This window comes from Nesoenas mayeri (assembly GCF_963082525.1).
Source record: "Nesoenas mayeri genome assembly, chromosome: 4".
Classification (NCBI taxonomy): domain Eukaryota; kingdom Metazoa; phylum Chordata; class Aves; order Columbiformes; family Columbidae; genus Nesoenas; species Nesoenas mayeri.
In genome coordinates this window covers 26,518,440-26,539,201 of record NC_137540.1, presented here as the reverse complement: position 1 = coordinate 26,539,201, position 20,762 = coordinate 26,518,440, and the positions used below count along the sequence as shown (strand labels likewise).

The following is a 20,762-nucleotide window of genomic DNA, read 5'->3' as shown; positions in this document are numbered from 1 at the left end:
GGTTTTTACTTTCTATTCAAATAAAAAGAAATTAGAAGGCATGTTAAAAAAAAATAAATCAAAACAGTAAAAGAAAAATGGTTTTTTTCTGGAAACCTGTGCCTTGAAGGAGGAGATACCCAGGTTTTCAGATTTTCTTGGTGGATGTACCTAGCAGTAGTTATCCTAGGAGTATTTGAAAATATCTGTAAAATATTGCACAAAAAAATGTCTCATATAATGCAAGCCTAGCTTAAAGTATTGTCACCAGAGAAAAGTTTCAGAGTCAGACTGAAGAGCTCAACCAGACTGAGTCCCATAGGAATTCATCCTGTATATACTGCTAGGCAATATTTTAATTGAGGACAGAATAACAAAAATAAAACACATGCACTACATTTGTGGCTGACAGAAAGATGGAGAGAAGATGATGCAACATTTTAAATGTCAAAATCACCGTGACAAGTTAGAGAATTAGTGTTGAAAAAAACAGCGATGTTTTATGAGAACAAATGTGACATACGACATAGGTACAACTAAGCAGCTGCACAATTTCAGTACAGGAGAACTACTCGTTAAGGAGTTGTATGGATAACAATGTGGTTATAACAAATCACAAGCTGACTCACCACTGGTTATTAGCTGCTGATTCAAGTTTATCATGGTGCTTGTGTACTAGGGGTATAAGCAGAAGAAAACCAGATAAACAAGATGAATAAGCCATGTAACACACTGTGCAATTATTCTGACATCGGGCCTGTGAGAAACTCCAAGAGTCAACAGCATAAGAACAAGCAGTGGAAAATGCTATTTGATACATCAAGGACAGAGGGATTGATACAGGATTGATACATCAGGGACAGAGGGGTAACTTGTGATAGACCAAAAAGTGCTTTTATAGCGGTAACTTTGTTGGGAACGCAAAATATATCGCTTACGTAACAACTAACTTAGCAAATCAGCAAATGCTTGAGCTAGCATCATAGCAAGTATAAATACAAGCCTGAGTTTGTAATAAATGTCTCTCATGGCACCTTACCGAGAGCCTGTGCCTCTTTCGCTACAATGCACGTATTGTGTGTCCATTTTCCTCACCTCCAGTAAGAACAATTCTTGGGTACTTCACTTCTAGAAAGTATTTCTCTGAAAAGAAAGCAAGGGTAATGGCCAATGATCCACCAAACATGAAAAGGAAAGCTCAAATAGATTGCAGTTGCTAAGTTTAGTAAGAAAGGCTGTAGGAACTCACAGATCTTCACATAGCAAAAAAAAAAAAAAATTGAACCCAGGACAATGAGCAGCCAGTCAGGCCCCAGTAAGGGGAACGAAGCACCAAGACCAACAGTCTGAAAAAGGTGGGGAGCTGAGAGCAATGGAGAAATATTTAACAAGCACTTCCCAAGTATCCGGGATAGTTTTAATTAAAAAAAAAAAAAAAAAAAAAAAAAAGATGGCCCTCTTAGCATTGTGCTTTCTTAGGATTTTATATTCTGATGAAGATCGGTCTTCTGGAATTTGGGGAGGGGTTTGGGTTTTCAGCTTTTATTATTTTCCTTTTTTTTTTGGTGGTGGTGGTTTTTGGTTTTTGGGTTTTTTTTGTGTGGTTGGTTGGTTTGGTTTTGTTTTATTTTGTTTTTTTGTTTTTTGTAAATCCTGTGTTGATTTAGGATTTTTCTCACAGGGTAGCCTGGCAGTACAAATTGAGGTAAGATTATACTGTAATTGATGCCTTAACATGTTAACATGTTAGACTCCAAATTCAATAGCAACCCCTATTTCCTCCATCACCTTTGTTTTTCATAGCTGTCTTACCCTGAATGTCCAGTAATGCTCTGGAATACATTTGTCCCCCATTCTTGTCTGTATTTGTCAGAAACGATTCATTTAAATGACCACAGTATTCCCAAAGAACTAACTCTGCAGCAGAGTTGCAGCTTTCACTAGTGCTTAAAACCCAGCAGACCATAGATAGTCTGTGCTATGTTCTGTAGTTATTTTTCAGAATCTTTTAGTCCCAATTCAGCGGGACAAATAAAAAAAAAGATTCAAGTATTTAACATGAGACAATAGCTAAAAGGCTCAATTTAGGAATTGTGTACACTGGACTGGAGAACCTACTTGAAAACAGTTTCTTTTCCACATGGTCTGTGCGTTGATTTTTGTTTTAAACTCAGACAAAGGAGTTATTAATATTTCATACTCCAAAAATTTTCATACTTCACCTTCATACAACTACTCAAGCATTTACTGAATGGAACACACAACAGATATAGCCTATTCTGCATTAAAAAACAACCTAAATACTTTTTTACTGATTCTAATGACAAACAGATGGCAGCAGCACAGATCTCTGTAGCACTTGCAATTTCCCAGTGAGTGTAGACTGCTTCCCTGCTCCTGACCTTCAGCTATCTGAATCCTGCTTTGCTAACGAGTTCCCACTTGCTTCTTATAGTAACTTAAGCAGAAGAAAGCCAGAAATCCAGACAAACAGGTCTGTCCCTATTCTGACTTGAGCACCATTTTCATACTGCTTCTGTATACCCAGCTGGTGCCTGAGATGCATCTGGCTGCAGAGGGATGAGCAACTCAATACATGACATGGCTACAACTGTCACCTTGGAGTTTAGGTAGGACCTTGACCATGAACTACTTCAAGACGACTGAAATTTCACTTTATCTTGCAAGTACATATCTCCTGCAGCTGGTTCCTGGGGAAATTTCAGTGATGCTTGTGTGCATACTTTTGTTGCTTCAAGGAAGTTATTATACATTTGCACCTCTATGTTATCTAATACCATGCATCTTGATTGCTGAGTTTTTGTCACCTTTCCTCTCTATGCTCCCTTGCCCTTAATTATTTTCCTGGACAAGATAATAGACTTCACATTAAAATGAGGCCCTGAGCACAATAGCTTCAATTAGCACAGTGATATTTCATTTTTAAATTACCATACAAGTAACAGCATCTCAAGCAATGTGATGTTTTCCACATTTGATTTATTCCACAGGATTTCTAGGCAACATTTTCTACACACTGATTTCCTCATCTCACAGTATTTTTCTTATTATCTGCATAAGCCAAAGGTAGCTGAGGCAAAACACAGATACCATATAAAAGAGACAACCTAATGCAGGAGGACAATTAATTGTGCAGAAATTAGATTTTATTTGCATTTCTACAATTTGAGCTTTACTATTCAACATGACTCAATCAGACAGGATCCAATAGCTGGCTCCTGTACACTGCACTGTCCAAAAATTTCACTTGTGGGGAGGACACCAACCTGATCCTATCATGGCTGTGATGTTCAGCCTCTCTCACTGAACACTTCTGATTTCCACCTCCAAATATAAAACATAGGAAGCAACACAGAATAATTTTTTTCAGTAACAGCAACAAATACTGAGGTGCCTTCCAGGACCTGACTGAGCAGATAAAACAGTATTTAGTCAGAGTTCTTATTTTGCAGTTCAAGAGATACTTCAGAGATAAATTCTCTCATATGCTTAAGACTCAAATAGCTATAAAGTGGGTGGGTTTCAATTTATGTTTGTCAAACTGTAGCTCAAAGCTTAAGCAAGTTAAGCATCTATTAATACCAATCTGAAGCCAGTGGGATTTCATGGTCTCTCTTGCCTATTTTTGTAGGGTAAGTGAAAAGCCTAACTGCAATCTTAGATACATAAATACCTTTTGCCACTTAACAGATATGCTAATTTAATGTGTTAATTACTCTTTTCAGTAGAGTTATCACAATATTTTTCATATATGCTAAACTTTTGCTAATGGTTTGGAAAATGGTAGGTTTTGAAGCCTTGTGCTTTTCCCAGGATTTTTTCCCTATCTGAATTGTCAAGCTGGATTCAGCATCTGACTTCTGAGGGATGAGTGAATCTTCTTAGGTGGTTCCCAACTTGTGTTCCGGAGCTGAGGCAGCATGAGTTCATTTTCAGTTGCATAATAAGAGAAGCTTCAGCACTTTGAACACCTTTGTGCTTTAAGTAATCTTCAGTCACAACACATGGAAGTAAACATGCTTACTGTCCTTTGGCAGAAGCAGTGCACGGAGTATTCGCAATAAACCTTTTGCATCAAACTGTGGTCTCTGTTTTTTGAACAGTTCGACTATGAAGGTGCTGACATATCATACTCTTCTCTTTAAGGTACCTGAGATTAAGAGAGGGAGAAAGCATTTAAGTAGCATAGAATGCTGCATAAGTTCAACCCAAATTTTAATATGCCATTTGAATGGCTGCTGTAATGATACTTTTCTCATAGAAAATGGCAATGGCTATTTACTGTTTTCTTTACATTTCCCTACCACTTTGATTCAAAGTGATTATCAGATGGTAATTTGATAAAATTGTACAGACTCTCATTGCTTTTGACCTCTGATCTCAGATACATGTTCAGACATACCAGTGCATCTATAACTTGTACCCATTGTGCATTTGAACTCCCATCAGAAGAACACACACCACTTATCAGAAGCAAAGTTTTAAAGGGATGTCAAGAATTTGGCACTAATCTAGATTAAACACTATGGCTATCTGAATAGTATCACAGTCTTTACAGCATTTATACTTTCCAAGGAAATATGGAGCAGCAAGTAGAAACTGGGGAACCAGTGTAAAGCTTAGAACAAAAGAAGTCCAATAGAAGTGACCACAAGGGTCCGAATTTTCTGGGAAGGTCCACCCATGTATATGTAGCCTAGTATTTATTCTGGAATCTTTAACAGCAACAGCTCATCTGGGGATGCAGGATACAGAAAGGATCATAAATCCCAACAAGTTTCACTCAAACAGTCACACCACAGTGCTCTAGCTGCACACTGCTACATAAACCTCTTGAGCCAACCCATAACTGTAAACATTCATCTGGACTGTAAGCAACACCACTAATTTTACCTCTATTTACCTTGCAATTGTTTGTTGAATCTCCTGTTGTTCTTCTTCATTTATTCTGCGCAGAATTGATTCCAAAAAGGGAAGATGAAATTGAAGATACTGAGCAACCTATCAAGAAGACAAGAAATGCACATTAGTGAGTATGTGAATTGGGAAAAACCTTGTGAAGTTTTAGAATTGAAGATATACGTACGTCACTGCTGATCTCTTCCACATCTCTGTCCATGAGAAAAAACTTGGCAATCTTCTGGGAGGGCCCCTGCAAGAGTCTGTGCAGTAAGGGAACATCTCTGCTCCTCAGCTGCTTCTTTTCTGTGATTCAGAAAAATGTCATGATTCACAGACCATATAACATAGCCTCTAGGTACCTCATGCAATCAGCAGTCTTTTTTATTGACAAAGATCGTATATTTGACTGATGGAAAATTATTAGATACATATCAAGTCTCTAACACATAAATGCAGGAGGACGTGTCACCTCACTTATGCTGTGCATTTTGAAATAAATTGGTATATTTGACACAAAGGAGTTGCAATTTAGGTAGCTAAGTATGCAGTTAAGAGACTGATCCAGGCCCATCAGCTTGACCAGAAATCTCTAAACTACAGCCACTCCATAATTGTGAAACATCGCTTCAACTTTGTATTTTGACATTTAAGGTACATGCCCATCAGTTCTCCCTCCTATTTTTTCAGGTTTTGCTTTTAATAAAGATTAAATCTCCTTCATCCTGAAGCAATAGAATAGATGATGCTGCATAAGCAATAATTTTCCTCTACAAAATTAGTACTTTAAACCAGGCATCTGCAAATCAAGACTACAATCCAAACCATCCAGTGTCTGTGACACTACCAGCTGGAGCTTGGCATCCCACAGCTGCGGTGCGGCTGTGCAGAACATAAGTTAGACCAGAAAAGCGTCTTAAATACAGCTGTCGAATAGAGGAAAAACTAAGGCCTGTTTAGCTGAACCAACCACACTCACAGGACTCAGAGTACATAGAACAAAGTACTCACATTTTCCTTGCCATCAGAGGACCACACATCTCTAAGGGGTCTCTAGAAAAGCCCAAAAGCCACACCATGCCTACACTGCCTGAACAAGGACAGACACCTGGGATGAATTCTGTCACTCCCAGTTAAGTGGTGCACACACATACACACACACACACACACAGGATAATTAGAGATGAAGCAATCAAACAGCAACGTCTGGCTTACCTCCAGATGCATGGATAATATAAAGTGCAAATTCATGTGAACTGTTTTCTATCTGTTAAACACAAAACAACAACAAAAAAATCTATTCAGACTGACTGATATACGTCCCTAACATTTAATTAGCATCAGATATTCTGTGTGCTTTTCAACTCAGATATTTAAATCTAAGTCTGAGTGTGGGATCCCGTCAGTGGAAAAGTTAAAGGATAGTGGATTTGAGTAAGATATAAAGCTGTGCTGCCATGTTCATTGTCCCTGTGCCCCACCACATCATCTTCGCTTACATTATCATATTGCCCACATCAGCAACATGCCCGCTCAACAATAACAGATCTTTCCAGTCTCGTTTCCTTGGAACATCCTTAACTAGGTCAGACAACTTCCTTTTCAGGTGATCAGCAGATTTACCAAGGGTATTAGAACTAGGATAAAACCCTAGGATCTCTTCCTGTACACTTGTCTATACAACCACATTCAGAAAATAGCAGTCCTCCTCAACACTTACTTTTTGACTTATTCTCTACAACTTTACAACCTGCTCAGTAATTCCATTCAATATGTTATTATTCATAGCAGCCAAATTATCCTTTTTAGTATTTCACTAACAAGTCTCACTAAGCATGTGAAGTCATTCTGCAATAGCAAATCTAGAGAAGCTAAATAGAGTTATCAAAAATTGTACGCTAAAAAGCTATGTAGAATAAAGATAATGGAGAAACACACAGCGCTAGTGATAAATACATATTTCTGACTGTGTATAATCATGTAATCATGTTAATGGAAGATGGTACCAAAGAAACTCCAAAGCAGGGGGTGAGGGGCGAGGAAAGACAGTGTGGCACTGATCTTGAGCATGATTTTTAACCCTGACTTTCTGGAGCTTTTGATGTGCCTGGATCTAACAGAACACCTACCTCAGCCACTCAGGCTATAAGAGAACTCCCTTTTGTTTCAAGCAAAAGACAATTACGAGGGCCTGTCATTAGAGGGAAGCACAGCCATGTGCATTTAACATACAACCCTACTCTGTGTGGGGAAATGCTGACGGTGCAGCAGCGCTTTCCCTTCCTGTGCACAAGTTTATACATTCTGTGGTTCTTCCTTTGCTGCCAACGATACACTTAAAATACCTCTTCTAGACTCAAATAGCTGTGAAATATTTGTAAAATAAAACTGTTCCTTAAAAAATGCTCTTTTTTTTTTTTTCCTATGCTCTGTTCCATGAACTATACCCTCCCAGTTATTTCCTGCCTTTCACCCAGCACTGGTATGACACAATTGATTTAACATTTCTAAACATGGCTGCACTTGCTTCTGCAGCCACACAGATAGTTACCTTAAACTTTTGAAGCAATTGTTCTATTACTTGTCTTGTTCTCATCTGGCTGTTTATTCTTATTTTGGTTTCTGATCCAAAAGCTGGAGTAAAAACTGATGTCTAGGAATAAAAACAGCAGCAAAAGAGCACATTATGAGAACTCCTTTACTCAACAGCTGGGACTCAAAAGGATCTAAACCAGCACAGCTCCAGAGTAAGCTGTAGGGTATATAGATAAGGGCTAGCAGAGTCCTCAGGAGAAGGAAACAGCACTGCCAGGATGCAGCACCACTGAGGATCCTGCACACCCTTGCCTCATGCAGTTGGCCATGCAGACTTGACCTACCTCTGAAGAAGACCTGGAAAATAGACCCCAGGGGCTGAGCCCAAGGCCCAGTGATGGGGAACAGTGGGGAGTGCCCCTCTTGGCTGAGAGGGGGCAGGGGAAGTCCAGAAGCTTGCTGGACATTTTTATATGTCCCAGTAGCCAACCTCAGGTGATGAGACACAAGCATAAACATTTGTATACCTCATGGTTGTAGAAATGTCCATTAATTGAAAACCTGTGAGTTTCTACTTCTGTCCTTGCTATCGTGGGGAACTTGGTCCTCTTGCACACAGCAGCATTGCTGATGGTGCTGGGCAGGGTAGCTGAATCATGTTGCTTCTTGCTCTTGGGCTTCAGAGTACAGCTTTCGTAACATGGGTAACCTGGACAAAATGAAACCACATCAGCATATTGTACAGCTGCTCTCTACCTTCCTTGCCAGCAGCACTGCAGGAGGAAGGTTCTTGGTGGAGAGACGGTTTTTGCATTATTTTTTTAGGCGGCTGGGGGGATGGTAGTAGAAGAGTGCACGGGTGTACAACTAAGAGCAACAGGCTGTTTGCGAAGGCCACACTTTAACATTTTGTTCACTTCTTGGGAATTATTTATTTGGTGAAAGCACAGCCCATTATTACTGTCCATTTGAAAAGTTATCTACACAGTAATTGTCTTCACTAACCTGTCATATGCCACTATTTCACTAGCATGCAATAGACATTTAACAGAACAGATTTCCCTTTACTGGTAGAGAAGGTCAAATTATTTTTGCGTGGTCACAGAACAAAGAATTTTTAAGGAATGTAAGAGCGCAGACACGAACTTTGCTTAAGATTCGGCTTTTCTTCAGTAGATGTCAATGTCTCCCTGCTAAGACAATGCAGATCATCAAATTCTCCCCAGCGAGTCATTCCCCTGAAACACCAAACATACAGTTACAGTTAATTACTCCTCATTAACTCAGTGAATTCAATTTATCCTGTAGCCAAGCTTCACATAATACATTCCTATTGCTGTTCAAAACTTTATAGATTATGACTACAGACTTCACTGTGGTATATGAAAGCAGTAATTTTTAGCTCAGATTGTAATAAAACTAGTTGGTAATGTGTGGTATGACTAGGGATCCCAAATGCAACAGTCCTATTTAGAGCCTGTTGAACGTTGAACATGATGTTCCTTAAATTATTTGTAGTAATTCTTTATCTGTTTTATAGCAATGCCTTGGATAAACCACAGGAAGGATAGCAGGCAGGCATACAGAAAAAAAACTCCATGTATTATGGTTTAAACAGTCATAAGACACATCATGTCTTAACACAGATGGAGACATGAAAGATTAAGTTACCCCACTGGCCTCTCATGTTATCCAAACTATTTCTGTAGGGGAACACGGAGTTTAGTCCAGCCTGCTTCAAACCCCAGATTTCTTTATGCCAATACTTCTATAAATCATTGCATAAACTCTCTAGCAATAAGTCTTTGGTTTGTTACTGCTCTAATGCAAAATAAACCAATTTTCAGGAAAAATATTAAAAACTCATTTCATATATATATTTAAAACAATATTCAACTAACTCCAATGAACAGGCCAAAAACAATCTCAGTTTTGTTCCATATATTTAAAAAGTTCATTCAAGATCAAACAGTCAAGCTGCTCTGCCTACCTTAAAAAAGCAAGTCAGGGCAGCTTCCCATTTCTGTTATCGTTAATTAATATTTACCTTAAAATTCAAATCTCCACGGGTCATAAGTTTCTTAAGAAATAAAAGGCAAAGCTAAACTTGAACTGCCTAAAAGGCCACACACACCCCGTACCACTAGACCTGGTCAAGGTAAACAAAGAGAACCAGATTTGTCTCAGACTCAAGTTGTTTGTTAGTTACTCCTGACAAGTGACATCCCTTAACGTCAAAAGCAAGAGACAGGGATTTTACCGGAGCTACACTGGGTGGTAGAATTAAATTCACAGTTCAAACATGTACCATGCGCAGCTTAAGGCAGTGGGTAATTAAGAAAGTGAGCTCTTGAATACAAAAATTATCAGGGAATTGTTCAGGGTAAACATTGGCTTAGCCTCCTTATTACACATTATTCAGCTTTAGTTCATCAGATGTAATTAAAAAAAAAAAACAACCAAAAAAACACTAACCGAGGTTTGGGAAATAGTGTTCAAAACACAAAGAATAAATACTCTAAGCACCTACCTCCATTTTTTTTTTTTTTTTAAAGATAGGCCAAATATAGCAAGTGTCAGATCAGCACAATGCACTCTAACATGAAACGTCACAGGCAGCAGTCTGAAGAAGCAGATGATCTGTGTGTATTTCTAAGGTGTTTTAACAGAATTTGCATGGCCAAAGCCCTGGCTTTAACTTCACCTTGAGAAGCAATGGTGTCACAACTGAGGTGCCTTGGAAGGTAACCTGTGATAGACAATAGCTTACCACTAACCCTTACCTTTTACTAGGGAACAAACCCACACTTTCTGTGGACTTCAAAGTTACAAAAGAGGGTATCTGCTTCTCATCCTGAATTTTTAATTGGATAGGATGTCGGACTCCCCAAAATATCAACAAGATTCCTTCAATAAATGGTCTACTTCCTTCTTGCTGGGGGAAAAAAAAAAAAAAAAAAAAAGTATATAAAAAATAAGCAGTGCTGTATATTAACCAAATTATAATAGAGTGATAACAATTGATTTCTACTCAAATTAACAGGAACATGTTGAAACTGGTCAAGACAGAGTCCTGGAACAGGTTACCCAGAGAGTTCATGTAATCTCCATCCATAAGGTGTTTCCAAAACAGCTAAAGCTACTGGTGACCTGATCTCACTTCAGCCTTAGTAGGACTTTAACCAAGAGTTTTTCCAAGCAACATGTTTGCAGCTCCATGCAATTATAAGTCAAATCCTATTTGTTCTCCTTGTATGACTAGCTCTTCTGAAACCAAGGCACTAAGAAGGTAGGAAGGGGAAGAAATACTGCTGGTAAATGAAGAAGAAGCAGTTAATGAATCTGTCCTTGTTGACGCAGGGCACTGCGTCAGTCCAAACCCCGTTATCGGTCCCATTCTTGCTGACATCAAACTGTCACAGCAGAATGAGCTCAGACAGAAAAGTAAGGACTACCTGTTTTCAGACCATTTTTGCTCCAAATTTCTCTAAGTGTCCTTTTTGGGTCTTAATATCAGCAGAACAAGAGAAATGCAGCTTGTGAAGGAGAAGGAAGTTCAGACCTCTAAACAAGGCACTCTGTGGTATGAGAGACAGTTCATACTTCCATCATTCCTTCAGTGCCACAGGCTCTTCTAGTCTGCACAGAAGACACATTCCTGGGGCTATGCTTACGAGTGTACTGTAGATTTAACATTTGAGGAATGAGTGACAGTATCTCCTTGACCAGAGTGATGGTAGTCCTGCCAATCACATGCTTTTGGCTCAAGCTAGAGAGGCAAGGGGGAACTGCACACTGAATATTTGCAGTTCTGCTTACTCCCAGCTAATAATAGAAGATTTGAGAAGTCACCCCAAAGAATGATTTCCTGTGGTACATGCAATGCGATGGTGAGGAGATCACACTTAAAAATCTGAAACTCTCACTAGTCTGAACATACCTATTTCTGTTCACTTCACAGAATCTGACTCTCGCTGTGCTGTTTTGTTTACAGTGAAATACCTGTTTTGTGTTAGTATGTTAGATGGAGTATCTCACACTGTTCAGCATAGCTGCATTAAACATCAGCACCTGTTACTGCTTTTCCTACTGTTATGCTGTGCTTTTCGTATTATTTTTTATGTAGACCCTTACCTCATTATATGACAGCTGCAGATTTTCTTGATCAGAATAGTAGGAGTTGTAAGTCTTCAGAAGAAAACTGAGCTGCTCTCTAGAATAAAAGATCACAATGAAAACAATAATTTTAAAACATCTCTGTCACTGTAAAATTCAGGTGATAAGTGGCAGGGTAACACCCTGTATCTGTGTTACCCACTGAATCTTTGTAAATGTTTGTTACTGATTAATACAGGAACTCCAGGAATAAAATTTTGTCAAGGTCCTGGATTGCTTCTAAGTTGCTTGTTTAAAGACCTGATACACAGCGGAAATTAATTAGTCACAGTCTGATGTGACGTTAATAACAATGCCCTAGAATAACTTGTACTTCGATCTTCCGTTACAGTTATGAGGAGAAAGCAAGCAGGAACAACACTCCCATGCACAAATGTTGCAAATGAAGTAGGTTACAATTTGTTTTCCCCGCATGGTGGTTTCCATGTGTTTTTTTGTACTTTTTTTCAGATACTCTTCTTATTTCAAAATATCTACAGCATACTTAGACAAAACACTTGAGTTTCTTTATACTTGAAACATAACAGATTTGCACTAAGTCTTTGCTCAGTAGAAAAAAGATGAAGAGAACCTCTTTCAACAAGCAAGGATAAGCCTGCCCATCATCTCAGATTTCAAATAGAAATTCATGATGCAATTGAAAAAAAAGTAGTATAATGTTCTGCTGCAAAAACACTGCATAGAGGCAGGAAGGCAATGTGAGACACGCTGGTGCTAATTATGTTTAAAACTTAGTATTTAAGACCCACCATGGGAAATAACTATGCCTGTCTCCACCTTTCAAAAACTCGCAACACTGCAGAAGAAGAGAGTTTCAGAAAATGGTTCAAATTCGGTGACATTTCAAAATTACCAAATTAGAGCTACTGCACAGCTGAGTTGCTAGGCCATGGCCTCTGCCTCTTCCCTTTGGCAACTTCATCTGGAAAGAACTTTAGCTACTGGATTTTAACTGAATGATTGCCAAACTTCCTGGGAAATTCCAGCAGAGACTGAGCTGCTTTTGAAGGAGACACACCAAGTTGACAGGGTCCAAAGAAGAGCAAGGGGAGTGATAAGTGATATGAATCATGATGAAGAGAAGCAAGTTGCAGCTCAGGTTAAAGGAGGGCTGAACAAAGACAGAACTAAGTGATGTCTATTTCAGGACCATTAAGAATGAAATGCTCTTCCACAAACCAATTAAACAGCAAACATTTATACTGTAATTCAAGAAAGCAATTTCCACCAGCAGAGACAATTAGACATGGGAAACAATTGCATGGAAAGGTACGCGTTCTTCCTCACAGACAAACCCTGAAGCACCAAATGAGATGAATAACCATCAAAATGGTTTAATGTACTGTCTTGCAGTGGTGAGTGAAGACACCAAGTTTGTTTCCAAATACTGTATATTACTTCCATGTTTTTGTCTAGTATGAGATGATATAACAGCCAAAATGTAGGCAAAACACATCTCTCAGTAAGTTCCACAGAGACTTATTGAAACTATTTAAGAGTTATGTACTACCAGAAGCACAATTGCAACTTCTACATCAATTTTAAGTTAAAAAAAAAAAATGAAAAAAATAAAACAAAAACTCACACCACAACAAAACACCCCAAAACCAAAAGTAGACTTCTAACACTGTCACAAAAAAAAACCCTACAAAAAACACCAAAAAAACCCCCACCACACCCCAAAAAAAACCCCCAAAAAAACCACACACACAAGAATGCTACTCAGTAGTACTCAGTAGAAATCACATTTTAAATATTCCACCAGAGTTCACCAAGAACAAAGAAATAACATCAGAGGTGCAGGAATATATGAACAAAAACCATATACAAAATATTACACACCTCCTTCTACAAGAGATATATTTAGAGAGAGGGGCTTCACAATATGGCCTTGGGGAACATGAAACACTATCATGTATAGTTTCAGCAGAATTTTTAACAGTTTTTTCCTGTAAAAGTCACAACACACCTACATCCCAAATTGCAAGGATATTATCAATGGTGACAGTGGCACCCTTATCAGAGATTACAAACCAAAGAGTGATCTCTCCCCTAGGAACAGGAACAAGACCAGCTTGTCAGTTGTTGCAAAGAAGACCAGAAGGATATTTTCAGGGGGGAAGTCAATGTTATTTCATAGCATCTCTCTGATCAGACTATGCCTCAGTTTACTCAAGCTGACCATCTAAATGCCTGCACAGTTGACTGTGTAAACTTGAAAAACAAACAAACAAAAAATCAGCATTGCTCAGGGGATCTCACCTAAGATATTAGGAAATGCCAAGAAATCAGTGCAAGGGAATAGGAAAAGGATGGATTATGCTAAGAAATGCAAATAATGTAGGTGGAAACTGCTATGTTTGATTTTAAGTGTACCAACTAGACAATGGAAGTATCTTCTGTGACACTGTCATACAGTCTTACTCCAGCAGCCTACACCTTCTTCTGTGGCTTATGATGCACGCACTCTCCTTTTATCTTCAGCCTTTGCTGTCCACAGTCCCTTCAAGAGCTCAAGCAGGAACTTTCAACAGGGTGATGTTTCTCAGTGACCTGGTACTATTTCTATGTTTCCAAAGAATCTGGATACATATCTCTTAATAACACTAAGCAGAACTATATCATGGTGTGTCTCTACATGGGATACAGACATGTAGCACCTGCTTCTTCCTTTGGAGTGACGCAGGCAGACATCTGACAGGCTGGAGAGGGAAGTAGGAGGGGGAGCTTGGAGGCCAGTTAGCATGTGTGTGCGCATGTGCTTGGAGTGGAGGGAATGCAGAGTGTACAAGTGAAAAACTTTCCCTGGCATACTCTATCCATTCCTTGCTCCACCCAATAAATCAAACTTGGCAAGGTGCTGTTAGCTAGTGAGAAGGGAGAATATAAACCAGGTTTTCATTCAGCAGGTAACATTAGGACAAGGGCTGCACCACTAAACTCAACAAGGTTAACTGCATTCTCTTCTAACACTCTGGATGTAAACTATTTACTTTGTTAACTTACTGCAACTCTGTGGGGGACTACGGTGGGTCCATGGATTCCCTGACGGAGGGCAAGGGAACAGAAATTAGCCCTGAAGATGTGAGGGCCTGCCCGTGAGAAAGATGGGAGTAAAGGAGTATCCAGAGATGTTAAGGATGTACCCGTGAGAGAGAAGGGAGTAGAAGAGTAACATTGATGATAGCAAAAAGAGTCAATGAGATGTTACTGCTGTAACTTGTAACCAGTAGTGAAGAGACACATGAATTGGTAAAACTGTATAAAAATGCACTTGTAGCAATAAATGGCATCTATTACTTTCATCTTGAAAGAACTTGGTCCATGTCATTTGTCCGTCTCAACCACGACACAACTCCTCAAAACATATTTTGAAGTGGCTTTATCAAGAGTGCTGGGCTCTAAACCAGCATTTTCAACATTTATTTCAAATCACATTCATCTAAATCCTAGTAACATGGGTGGTGAAAGCCTTTATTTCATTGTGTTGGAATAGCTCATCACAGGTTCTTCGTGTCTCGTGAGCTATAAGGGATCATATTTGGGTCAACCCACAAAAAGTGTTAATGGACTTAGATATGAATCAGGTATAAGCAAAATTTTGATCACACCGGCTAAAGGTCAGCAAGATTAAGAACATCTTGGCCTCATAGACAGGCCAAATACATATGCAATATAAGATTAACATACAAGTAGGAGAGATGTAGGTTTTTTTGACCTATGTTGTGATAGACCTGCTTGTGGAATGTTTAAAACCTGTCTTTTTATGCTTAGGAGCCTAATATCTTTGGCAATCATTTCATTGACAGCTGTTTTTTTTTCAAGCTTTTCCCAGATAAAAAGTTGGGTAGATCAGTTCCCTGAAGACAGATTAGGAATACATATGGATTTAGGTCACAATCTGAGACCCAGCTGTTACTCTTAGTACATGTTGGCAGCACAGGCAAATAAAATCACAGTCTAAAAGCACTAAGTGATGTTTTAAGGGTTACCTCTGAGGCAGATGCCATTTCTCAGAGTAAGCTCTGAAAATTTCCACTTAGTTTCTTGCATTGTCTAGAAAAACTTTCCAGTAACTTCCACAGAAGTTTGCACATTGAAATCTTTCAAGTTTCAGTCTTGCATTAGTGCAAGCAGCTGTGATGAACCACACAAGCCATTAGAAAATCCCTGAGGGAGAGATTTAACAGTAGCTCACACTGACTCATTTGTCTTTGTGTAGTGGAGAGATGACAGAAAAGAAAAATTTTTATTTTTTTTTTTAGTACCAGAATGAAGTAACACATGCACCAGCCTACTAGTTCTAGAATGAGTCTTAGTGTAACACAACTTCACTACAAAGGCCCAAAGATGGCCCTAATCAAGATCCAGATGGTTGTCATCTCAGAGTTATGCTGCCAGAAAAATCAGTGGCTTTTGTCGTTTTGCAAGACTGATCCCCATAGCACAGCTTTTTGACAACAGCCAAATGCAGCCATCAACGGAAGCCAAAGATAAGTAACTGGTAGAAGGACATAGTGATAAACCCCAAAAAAGGTAATATTTACTGCAGATTTACCACTTTCTTCAGTAAAGAAGGATACAAGGGAGAAGTAAGGTCAAGACTCCCAGTGGTAAACCACAAGAGACCCCAAATTGTGTTCATTCCAAATACTAACCCAGAACAATTCACCTGTGTCCTCTTCTCCCCTAAGCCCTGTGCATTCATCCATGGATATTTATGACAGCTATGTTTAAAGATAATAGTTCAGCCAGCCAAATAATCTCACGTGCTTTGGTCAGCCTTTTGATCCAGCCATTGTGCAATTCCCAAAGAGCAGGCTTGCCATGCCAGCAAGATTTGCATGATACCACTGGAAGAGTAGTTACCCAACAGCAGATTCAAGGCATAGATGAGGGATGATAGTCTGGAAATTCCACTGGAAGCAAGTTTGAGTGCATATGGAATACACTAGTGATTCTTGAAATGCTTAGTTTTTTCTTAAGGCAAAGAAGCATGAAAAGTGCTTTAAACCATGACTGTAATGCAAAATGGTCTCGATCAGGAGGAAAAAACACCACCACAAAAACCACAACACACGAAAACAAAAAAAAACAAAGACACTGGTTCATTTAGAACATTTCCAAATGCTTTTGTATGCCATACAAAAGTTCACACAGATTAATTACCCCTGATGTAGAAGCAGTATGTCCCAAAGCAGCATCAATACAAAGAGAACAACTATTTCGGAGAAGGGAAAGGATGCTTTTATTGCCTATCTGTTTTGGGCAAAGCTCCAACACTCCTCCTTAAGAAGGGAGAAATGAAGAGCAGTGCTCATGCTGCATATAAGAGTATCAGGATTCAGATGCAAATACCTATGGCAGCACGAGACATTTTACCCTAGGCTCCATCCCTGGGTGCATTTATGGTTTGCTTCTTCAGCGGTCCCACAGAAACATCAAGAGGCATGGAAGTGAAGTGAGAAAAGAGCCCCCTCTTCCAACTCCTGTGCTCTGGGGAGCAAGGGGAAAAATCTAATCCCCTAAAAAAGTGATGGAACTGCACACCAGGAGAACCAGGGTTTATGGCACCATTTGGAAGAATTCCTACCAGCCAGATTTAACTGTGGAAAAGCACCCCACAAAAGCCAGTTCAAGTGCAATTCCAAGCTTTTTAAAGAACCACTTTCACTTGCCACAGAATAGAGATTGCAGCCTGACAGGTCTTTCTGCAAGTAAAGCCTGCCATCTGGGGCTAGAGATGAAAACCCATATCTTAAACAAGTAGAGCTTGACTTAAACACTGGAATTCATGCTCCATTCCAATCAATTTCAAAGATAGGAAGGTCTTCTTCCCTAATATGAAGTTTTATTTCAGTATCCACTAAAAGTACGGTTTTACCTAATGAACAAAATGCACAGACCAAAAGGTTTAATTTTCTGTTCTTCAAAATCCAAATAAAGGGCAACTTTGTCCTGTAGATACTTCACAGAAGGCAAGTTGTAGGAATTGCTGCTGCTATGGTCTCAGCTCCCTACAGGATCCTCTGAGTAGGGGGGACTCGCTTGAATTAATTGTCATTAAATGTGGGAGTTTTAATAATTTACCTTGTTATGGACTTCTCCTCATTGATGGAAACGGGCGGTAGATGCTGTGCTTTCATAGTCACTTTCTTCATTTATTCAGGAGATAAAACTCAAAAGGTAAATTAAAAAAAAAAAAAAGAAAATAATTTACATCCACTAATGCCACTAACAAAAATACATAGTAAACACAACAATAAAAATTTAGTTTGCTAAATGACACAGGCCCAGACACTCATTCTAAGGGCTGACTACACCGTATTTTGACAACTTTGCACTTGGCATTAACACCTAAATATTTCCCACTCCTAGTAAAAAAAGCCATAAGTCTTTCCCACCAAGTACATCACAGTACCTTAAATCCTAAATACTACATATACAAGTAGTTTTAGGATTACTACTCAATGATCATTCTTCACTTGCTAGCAGACTGAGACTGCAACCCATTTTCTGGTTAGCATTCATTTGTTAATTATGGATAGAGCATTGCCCAGGATCACACACACTTAAGAAAAAAAGATGACTCTGCAAACCACACTTAACCAGGTTTGTGAAATTAAACAAGAGGTGTTGATCATTGGTAGAGTCCTGCAGCACAAAAAGAAAGCAGTTGAGACACTATAGAGAGAACAAGGTTATAATTAAAGTGATGTAGCAATATAATTTACAGGTCTCCATGTAGTGATTCTAGCGCACCATGTAGGCAGCAAGCCAGACCCACAAGACTCCAACAATGCATTTCTCAATAAGCTTAATTATGGAGTCTTGGCCACTTTCATTCCCCCTCAGATACTAGAAGAACAGGCAGACTGAGGAAAGTAAGTGAAGAGACTCAGACTCAAGATTGACAACTGATACTACACTGAAAGAAACCTTAATCTCAGCCCAAGAAGTGTTTTTCTGAGATGGGGAAAAAACAACCAAGCCAACCAACCAAAACAAAAACAAGAATCACACTGAAAACAATAAGATCTCTACAGACTGCAATGGAAGTGGATTACTCCACTTTTTATTTTTCTCTTGCTTAGGCATGATGACAGAGGAATCTGCCTAACAGCACGCAATGTCCTTCCTCCCTTGTGCCAGGAGACTGACTAGAATCTCATCTCACACTGCATTGGACAGAGCCTGGTCCTGGTGAGACCACCTCTGGAATATTGTGTCCAGTTCTGGGCCCCTCAGTTTAAGAAGGACAGGGAACTGCTGGAGAGAGTCCAGCGCAGAGCCACAAAGATGATTAAGGGAGCGGAGCATCTCCCTTATGAGGAAAGGCTGAGGAAGATGGGTCTCTTTAGCTTGGAGAAGAGGAGACTAAGGGGTGACCTCATTAATGTTTACAAATATGTAAAGGGTGAGTATCATGAGGATGGAGCCAGGCTCTTTCCAGTGACAACCAATGGTAAGACAAAGGGTAATGGGTTCAAACTGGAACACAAGAGGTTCCACTTAAATTTGAGAAGAAACAACTTCTCAGTGAGGGTGACAGGACACTGCAACAGGCTGCCCAGGGGTGTTGTGGAGTCTCCTACTCTGGAGACATTCAAAACCCACCTGGACACCTTCCTGTGTAACCTCATCTAGGTGTTCCTGCTCTGGCAGGGGGATTGGACTAGATGATCTTTTGAGGTCCCTTCCAATCCCTAACATTCTGTGATTCTATGGTCAAAGATGTCTGAAAACTGTTCTCTATAGTACTCATTACAAGTAGCATTCAGAAAATAAATTCAGAAGAGAAATTAAAAGCTTGAAAAGATCAGGGCTGCCTTAAGAGTTAGCGCCTAGCTTCTGTGCAAACTATCCTAAACTACTGAGCTGCTTTTTTAGAAGAATAGAATCATTTAGGCCTGAAAAGACGTTACATAAACCTTCCATAGTCATACATGAACAGCTTCTAAAAATATATATGTGGACAAATGAGAAGTTTTGCGGAAAAATACATTATCTTCAACCTACAAAAGATACAGGAAGTTATTTCACAACCTCTAAAACTGAGGGCACTACCAAAATGAGCTTTATGCAAGGAACAAGGGTTTCTAATAGCCCTTCACCAGTAGTTCACCAAAAAAAGTAGGAAGGCTCCCATATATCCCCTGTCCTTTGGGTGACATCCACTGAGGCAAAAACATACCTGAAAACCAAATAAGCCCAGGGACCTCTGTACAGACATGAGACTGCATATAAGGAAGAGACTGCTGTACGCTGGGATAATACTGTTGGTTTTTTGCCTCTGAAATGAGCTCAGTAACCATTGGCCGCACCTTGAAACCTGCTTTTATGTGATTTATTAATACCTCTGACTGAATCAACTGCCTATGCCAATCTAATTGCAAAACAATTTTACAAGATGCAGAGGAGTTTATGTACATTGGCACCTGAGTAACTGGATATACACTAAGCTTCCTCCCATCTGTCAGGAAACAACATGTTCAGAAGAGCAGATAGCCAAGTCACCACTATTAAACATCAAGCATTGTGCAATGAAGCAGTGCTAGATCTTGCTAGCGTCATAATTGCATTCTTTTCAATATAAATTTGACCTTGAAATTATTCATATGAAAGAAAAAGCCGATCTCTACAGATTAAGAGAAGTGATCTTTACACACACACACTGAAAAAGTGAGATAATCACTGAACTTACTGTTCTGTTACAAAGTGAACAGCTCTCACTAAATTAGTTGCCTTAAAAGTCTTATGCATATCTTAAATTAGGCAGTTGCCATTAAAATGAAACAAACTGGAAAACTAGTGGGTGATGGAAATAATTCTTCACTGATGCCCCCCCTGTTCTCTCACTCTCTGGCTGATTAGCCTGGACAAATAATGACCTTTTCTCCTACAGTTGGCACAGAAGCACAAAAAATGCTTGTTACATTTTCCTCAGTTATGTGACTTGTTTTACTTACCGGGCTTGTACAAAACATTTCCAGACAGCCAGTTCACCCTAGAGATAAAACACTTCTTTTCCATGTACCCTTCCCATCATCAGCCAGCAGGTTGAGAACACGCAATGACGTTCCCAGCACAATTATTTGACACCAAAAATGACAGTATATTTACACTGGTGCTCCACAGATCCATAAAGCTGT

The 20,762-nt window shown here is 39.3% G+C and overlaps 1 protein-coding gene across 1 annotated transcript; it reads right to left on the bottom strand.

Moving 5' to 3' along the window:
* Positions 1 to 4,074: 4,074 nt before the first annotated feature.
* RASSF6 (Ras association domain family member 6) lies at positions 4,075 to 18,172 on the bottom strand (the record flags this gene model as incomplete). Its single annotated transcript, XM_080343652.1, has 10 exons — positions 17,701 to 18,172; positions 11,569 to 11,647; positions 10,218 to 10,369; positions 8,581 to 8,672; positions 7,962 to 8,143; positions 7,451 to 7,552; positions 6,115 to 6,166; positions 5,087 to 5,205; positions 4,904 to 5,001; positions 4,075 to 4,150 (listed from the first exon to the last, which is right to left on the bottom strand). Exons 1-10 carry the CDS (start codon positions 17,769 to 17,771, stop codon positions 4,075 to 4,077), a joined length of 1,023 nt encoding a protein of 340 aa, XP_080199778.1. The 5' UTR covers positions 17,772 to 18,172.
* Between the last annotated feature and the right edge of the window lie 2,590 nt (positions 18,173 to 20,762).